This window comes from Cynara cardunculus (genome assembly GCF_001531365.2).
Source record: "Cynara cardunculus var. scolymus isolate 2C chromosome LG 16, CcrdV1, whole genome shotgun sequence".
Classification (NCBI taxonomy): Eukaryota; Viridiplantae; Streptophyta; class Magnoliopsida; order Asterales; family Asteraceae; genus Cynara; species Cynara cardunculus.
The window spans coordinates 3,526,665-3,534,429 of NC_037543.1; the positions used below are offsets into that span (position 1 = coordinate 3,526,665).

Here is a 7,765-nt window from a genome sequence, read left to right on the forward strand (position 1 = left end):
CATCCTTATTTTTCTTTGTAAGAGTGTTCGAGCCAACGCCCGACTAATCCCCGACAATTTTGGAGGTTAAACATGGTCCCACTTAAATGTCGCCAACACTCCCCTCCCAGGGCTCGAACTTGGGTTCAGGACTATGTCATGCCCAAGCCTTTACCACTAGGCTGGAAGGTCTTTGACAACAGCATCTTTATTGAAGGCTACAACAATAAAGCGTGCAATTCAGGAATCACTTAACCATAAGGGTTGTGGCATAGTGGCAGAGATGGATGCAGAAAATATTCGAAGTACTTGTGCTAGCTAACTATTGTAATATAAAATAAAAATTAAGTGAAAAACATGGTTTTATCACATACGCATGCAATTAATGTTAACAATATGTTATTTTTTTTATGTTAACATTAAAAATATAATTAATTTTAAAGATATTCAATATTGAGCTCGTTTTAAAAGTATCGATGAGACCTTTCTAACGTTGTAATTTGTAAAATAAAATACGTGTTTTTTAATGTATTTTAGCCAATAATTAATTTATATGATAAGAGTATAAAATGAAATTTGAAAGAAAAAAAAAAGTAAATTAAAACCACTAAAGTGTAAGTGTTTACACTTGGGTCATACATTTTTATGGTTTCACGACAACCAGCCAACCATACCCCAAAGAGTAGGTCCGCACGTGCATAGTGGTGAAGCCCAGAGAGATGTGGTGGAATATCTAATCTGTCATAGGTTCGATTTCTAGCGTCCACAACAGTTGTGATAACTAGCGGTGGCAAAAAAAAATGACCAAACCCGCTAAACCTAACCCTAAATTAGCAGGATGGGTTGAGATTTTTAACTCATTTAAATAAATGGGTCAACCCGTCTAACCCATTTAAATAAATGGGTTGGGTTGAATTTTTTGACATGTTTCCAACTCGTTTTCAACCTGTTTCCACCTCATTTAAAGTAAATTATATAATTTTATTTTATTCTTAATATTATATTTAGTATTTTAATTTTTAATTTTGTTTTATTTTTAATTAAAAATTCTATCGTCGTGAGATGAAAGTCCAATCGTCTTCATTACTCTTAATCATCATGAAACCTTAAGCAAATCATTTAGTCAATTACTCCATTATCGTCTCCAAACTTTGGGATTGATGAATGTGGAAGTCGAGTTACTTAGAATTTAAAAAAATTCAATTTATTTTGAACCATATATTTGTTGTGGTTGTGTTGTGTTTTATTTAAAAAAATTTAAATAGTCTAGTCTTTTTTTATTTAAAATTTTAAAATTAAATGGGTTAACCCAAGTTCAACTCATTTATTTAACAGATTGGGTTAAGAAAATTATAAACAAGTCAATCTGTTGTAAACCCATTTAGGTAACAGGTTGAGTTGGGTTGAAAAATCTCAACCCATTTAATTAAATGGGTTGGATTGGGTTGAGTTGAGATTTTCAACCCGTTCAATAAAATGGACTGAACCCGAACCCAACCCAACTTAACCCATTGCCACCCCTACTGATAACTGATTTTATCATGGCTTATTTGTCTTGCAGTCGCCTTTGGGATTAGCCTAAAATACCCTTTAAAAAAAAATTGGAATCACTTTTAAGTAGTAGATATCTAACTAGTTATTCGTACACTTTGTAAGGAACCTTCAATTCAACTCATACTTGGTGTTATCAATCCTAAATCCGTAAGCTCAAGCAATAAGTCTAAGGGTTGTTCGGTTTGTTTTCTATTAACATTTGTATGGATAAAGTTGGCTGTATTGATAAAGTTGTATGTATGATAACAGATAAGTTGTTGTTCGGTTGCAGTGCTAAATAAATACTCTGAATAATATATATGACCATTTTACCCCTTGTTATTTGTCTTTTTCCATAAATAACAAATATTTTAATTTCTTATCATCTCCATGGCATCCCCACCAACCCTCCATCTCTCTGTGCCAACACCTGCACCTCCCATCATCGGCCATCCGCTGGCCCCTCTGTTGTACATCTTCACCCAGATCTAGGTTTTCTTCAAGTTTTCTTTGAGTTTGGGTTGTTAGGGAGAACTTTCAACGGTGTCTTGATGAACTCTTTTGAAGGAAGACACCCATTCATTTTGGTTTTTTAACAGATCTAAAAGCCAAAAAGAACGGTGTTAGGTTAAAGTAATTGAACACCTCGATCTTGGTTTGCATATGACCTGGGCAAAAAAAAACGAAGATTTTGGAGGAAGAAATTGAGCTGTCGAACTCGAGAAGATTTTGCAATAGAAGAAAATAAGGAATAGAGGTTGTAGATCGGGGTTAGAGGAATACATCGGTCGGAGGCTGAGGAATATGTCGGTGGTCAGTTGCCGATCAAAGGTTGTAGTTGACGGCAGCGTGAAGCCATAGAGTGAGGGACTGGAGGGCCGCTGAAAGTTCTCACCGTAGCAAAGGGTAAATAAAGAGTAATTGGGGAAATATTGATGGCTGAGGCCATATGAGTGATGTTTTTGAGCTGAGCGAATAAGCTCTCAGCTGAGTGAAGAAGCCCCAACCGAACAACTTTCTATAGCTGAGCGAATAAGCTATAAGACTTATACATCCCATTAAGCCACAAACAAACAACCCCTGAGTTGCAAGTAGGTTAGACCATCAACCAGTTAGATAAAACAAAGAACTTATAAACATTCTTAAAAAAAACCACAATTCCTTAATTTCCTATTTCCCTTCATCCAAACACCATTGTAAGAAACATGTACAACCTTCAAACACGTAATACACAAAGCAATGTCACACAAGTTCGTATTTCAAAAACGTTAATAACACATTGTATAACATATACATAAACAGATCGTATATAATTTCATAAGTTACACAAACTGAATGCGTAGTTTTTTTCTGTAATTTAGAAGTAACTGTCTTCGTAACCATATTGTAAACCTAACGGAAACTTTGCTAAAAACAGGGAGATATTAGCTTGTAAAAAACCATTGATGTAGTTACCTTTTTTAGTAGTTCTTTGATTGTTCGACAGTCAAATTATAGACAATTCTTGTCCGTGGGTGTGTCTTCTACTATCAGTGAGGATAATGATAATCTCGATACACACTCGTAATGAGGACGTGATGATTGCAGTTAATACAAGCATCTTCTGTGAACTCTAAAAATGGTAATACAACGTTTTCGCGAGAGATACAAAAATAAATTATTGAAGTTTTCGTAGTTGTTTCGTATCATAATTTGTAACTTGGTACGTAAACAATTTGTATTGTTTCATAACAAACTTTGTAGCCGGGTTTTTCAATTGTTAAGATATATACAGTAAGTTAGGGCATGTTTGACAGTTGATGAATGGTTTGATGCAGAATGATTAAGAGGCTCTTATGATATAGTGCAAAATGAAATATAATTGTTTGATAATTATTTATAACGAAATTAGAGCTCTGAATGGTTAAGGGAGACCTAAGATACAAAATCATTCAAAGAGTTTTAGAACCATTAAGAGGCAGACATCTTGTTTTGCGAAACAAAATTCACCTCTTAACGATTCAGAAGATGTCTTTTAATGAAACTATTAAGAGGTAAACAAACAACCCCTTAGATAAAAGTGAACAATAACAAGCATTCTAGAAAAAAACTAAAGGAAAAGACACACAAAGGTGCACATACAGTCTTAAAAAACCGAAAATAACGTTAAAAATATCTGATAATTAGTCTTATCATAATTAGTTTTTCTTGTTTTAGAAATATTTAACGTTAAAAGACAATCCTTCTTTCGGTGAATACTATAATTTAACTATAAAGACAAAAACGATATGATCAGTACCAACACAAAAGCCAATATTATATTTTAGAAAGTTAAACCGGGAAACATAAAAATTTATAAAATTCAAAAACCAATTATTTCATGTATTATTTTTTAATGAATAACTTTTAAAAATTAAGAATATCATGCGTTTTTCGTAATTAATTATATATTATCATGTATTTTTATTACGAAAAATTTCCTTAGTAAGCATCTATCAGTGTATTATCGTGAACAAAGTATAAGTAGTTAGTTTTTATATTTTAATTTACGGTTTTCAGTTGATCCCGTTCTACGTAACCATTTTACATTTAAGCTATCTCATCAAACGTATAACTCATTTGTCAAAGGATAAAACGAGACTCTGTTCAGATACACAATGGATTTAACTGTTAAATCTATTCTAAAATATCTCCTTACATGTAATCTATACTACCTTATAAAACAGATTTATCAAAGTTTTAAAAACAATTTTTAATACACAAAATACTATACATTTACGCATAAAGTCTTAAAAACAACTCATAATGCATTAAGTACTACTAATTTATGCATTCAGTCTTAAAATCTCTTAATCTACTATTAAAATAACATATAGTGCAAGTTACCAATGCACAATATTATCTTTTTTTTTTCATGTTCCCAAGATACTTTTGACACATTTCACTCATGTATTCACCCTCTCATACCTCTGTCTTCTCCCCACCCCCTAAGGTGAGATTCAAACTGATATTCACCATAAGTTATTAAAAGTTCTTTCATTCATCTCTCATTCAGTTGCTCTAAATTTCTCGATCTCTTGATTCTTTGTTCTTGGTGTAAATCGAACATATTTGTGGAGTTGTTTAAATATGTTGAATTTTAAACTGTCATACAATTTTTTTTATCGATAGACTGTAATTAGAACCATAACTTTTATTTTTTCAAATTATATTAATATATAAAGACCAAGTGTAACTTATATCATCATTAAATTATTTTTAATAAAACTAATCAAACTTTAAAATCATTAAAATTACAATTGGCCCACATTAGGCGAGTAGAGAACTAGTTTCTAAAAATCCATTTGACCTTGGAATCTTTTTTTTTGCTACAGCTGGAAAACAGTTTTTTGAACCATAATTTCTTAAATCCTAAATTCAAAAAAAAAAACCCGTCGTAATCATGATGATGTGGTTTCCCCTTTTGCAATAATGACGCATGTGTTTGTATAGTCATTCAAAACCCACCGGTTCCCATTTCGTTTCTCAAACCCCAAATCCAAATCTTGAATTCTTGATTCTTCCACAAGAACAAAACCCACCTGGTTCTCTTTTCTAATCGAAGAACACCCACACAGAAATCATCGATTCAACTCGATTCAATCATGGTTTCCTGCAATTTGCAGAAGGTAAAAGAACCCAGATAAATCATGGTCAATGGTGTGGGGTATACAGATTTCATGGAGATTTGTACTTGATTGAGGACATGTGATCAAAAATCCTTACCAATCCAATCGTCTATTTCTATCTTATCCATTTCGATCATCAAGATACCATTTTTTTACCCTGGTGGGTGTCGATGAATTCATCATTCAAACAATTATACAAAGTTACATCTTGATTCTGTATTATATGATGAAAAATGAACTATAAACAAAGAAAATTGTACATATATATCGACTCAAACGAATTCCTTATCGATTTTCCATCGTAATTTCCCCATATTTTACGTTACCGTATCTATAGCCGTAGCCGTCGCCGTCGCCGCCGTCTCGACGGCGGCTGTGGCGGAGGATAACAGCTTTTTGGGGGGAAGCAGCATAGATCTGCACAAAGGGCAAGTCACTTGACCTTCATCTACCCATCTATCTAAACACTCTTTATGGAAGACATGCCTGCAATTCCGAAGCTCTCTGATGGGATCGTCGGCATGAACGGAGTCCAAGCAGACGGAGCAGACGGTGTTCTCGGCTCCTCCAAATCGGGCGGCGAAATCGGAGTAGGGAGTGATGGGGACCTTGTTTTTAATGGAGGCAGTGACGACGTGGACGGGGACGGGGAGGAGGGAGGGGGATGAACCGTCCAAGATGAGGACGTAATTGCCGGCGGTGGAGGTGTAATCGTCGGGATCCGGCGGCGATTTGAAGAGGCCGAGGTGAGAGAGTGCTGATAGTAGGAGTGATACGAGACGGGATGCGATGTTTGCAAAGATTGTAATGGTGATTGCTTGTGGAATCTTGATTGCTAGATAGAAAAACCCCATGGATGTCTGGAATTGAATCAGATAAAGCTTACAGAAAATGGATATGGCGTCGATTTATAGAAGGAGAAGGAGAAGGAGAAGGAGAAAGGGGCCGTTTCTATTTTTATTTTATTCCTAATACAACATTTAATTGAAAGCAAAGTTTCAATTCTTTATGTTTCCTGTACAATAAAGGGATTTTTAAACAACTAATTATAACTTAGAAGAGTTTAAATTTTTTAAAAATTTATTATTATCGGTTTGACATCGATATAAGTTGTTTATCCAAACACTTAAAAATACTTATTATCGGTGTCATATAGAAATAAGTCAATAAGTTGTTTTTATAAGCAATATCAAACACTCTCCAAATATTAAATATCAAATGGGCATCGCTATTTACACTCTTTTAATGTTAAAATCAGTTTAAATATTGTACTAAAAATGTAAAAAATAAGTCTTAATATTGATATGCGTGAAAAAGAAATCACTAGATAAGGGTGTAATTAATCCACCCCATATCAAACATGGTTTATCGGAGAATTTTTGATGGGGACAATATTGTATGAAATTAAATCAACCAATATGTGTATTAATCATACTAATTAAAATTTGGTACCAATTTAATTGATATTAATAATAATCGGTTAATAGTATTGTATTAAGTATCTAAACTTGATTACCAAAGGGTCTTTGGCTTAGCGGTATGTGAGTCATTGACCTTTTAGAAAGTCAAATGTTCAAACCTCACCAAATGTGAAGAGGGTGTGTGAGTTTATTTGTTATATTTATCGTATATAAATATTATATACTTCAAAAAAAAGTATCTAAACTTGGTTGGTATACGGTGTTGGAAGTTGCGTATCACGGTAGTACCATGATACCGACTTATTTAATTATTTATTAAATGTTAAACTTTGTAATTATAACTATTTTTGTTTGAACATTTAAATGTTTGTGGGGTTTAATTCCTTACAATTAAAAGCCTTTAAACATCACGTGTTACCTGAAAACTCAAATAGTCGCTTAAAATTTGAATATAGTGACAAGTTTTCATATATGTAACTTAAGTTGATACAAAACTACTACCAACATGTATCAACGGAAAGAGTTGCTACTAGTTAAGTTGGTACCAGTTGGTTGGTACATGGTGTATGATTTTACATAGCAATTATAATTAGTCGGTACAAGATATTGGAGAAAAAAAGACTTAGTACCGTACCAGCTTTATCATAAAAGGGTAAATACATCTATGCCTTTTAATTTTTCATTCATATATTTATTTTTTATATTTTCGATATATGATTTGACTCAATTTTAATAACAAATGTTAAATACAATTTTTTTTTGTTGTATAAGTAATCAATGGAAATGAAAATATAAAAAAAAAAACTGTTTTTTTAAATCTGTCAAATAAAAGAAACTATTTCGTTTTCTATAATATAATGAACCCATTCCTCCAAAAGTCTAAATTCTCATTCCAGATTAAATCGGTGAATGAAAATTCATTCTCATTTTCATTTCTTGTCATTTTTTCATTTTCATTTCCATTTTTCATTCATATGGATGAACTTAGAACCCAACAATCCCTTATGTTGTGTACATTGATCTTCCAAAAAAATACAACTAGGGTGCTCATCGATTAAGTTGATCAGATAGAAGACATTTGAACAACTCAACACAATGCTTACAGTTTGAAAAATCTTAATCCAACCAACGGAAACCAAAGTGCAACCCAACCTAAACCGTACGGGTTGATACTTTGATATATTA

At 32.9% G+C, this 7,765-nt stretch overlaps 1 protein-coding gene across 1 annotated transcript; it reads right to left on the bottom strand.

Annotated features, from left to right (window-relative positions):
• Positions 1-5,309: 5,309 nt before the first annotated feature.
• LOC112529882 (E3 ubiquitin-protein ligase RHA2A-like) lies at positions 5,310-6,028 on the bottom strand. Its single transcript, XM_025141309.1, has one exon. The coding sequence runs from the start codon at positions 6,011-6,013 to the stop codon at positions 5,477-5,479; it is 537 nt and encodes a 178-aa protein (XP_024997077.1). The 5' UTR covers positions 6,014-6,028; the 3' UTR covers positions 5,310-5,476.
• Positions 6,029-7,765: the final 1,737 nt, after the last annotated feature.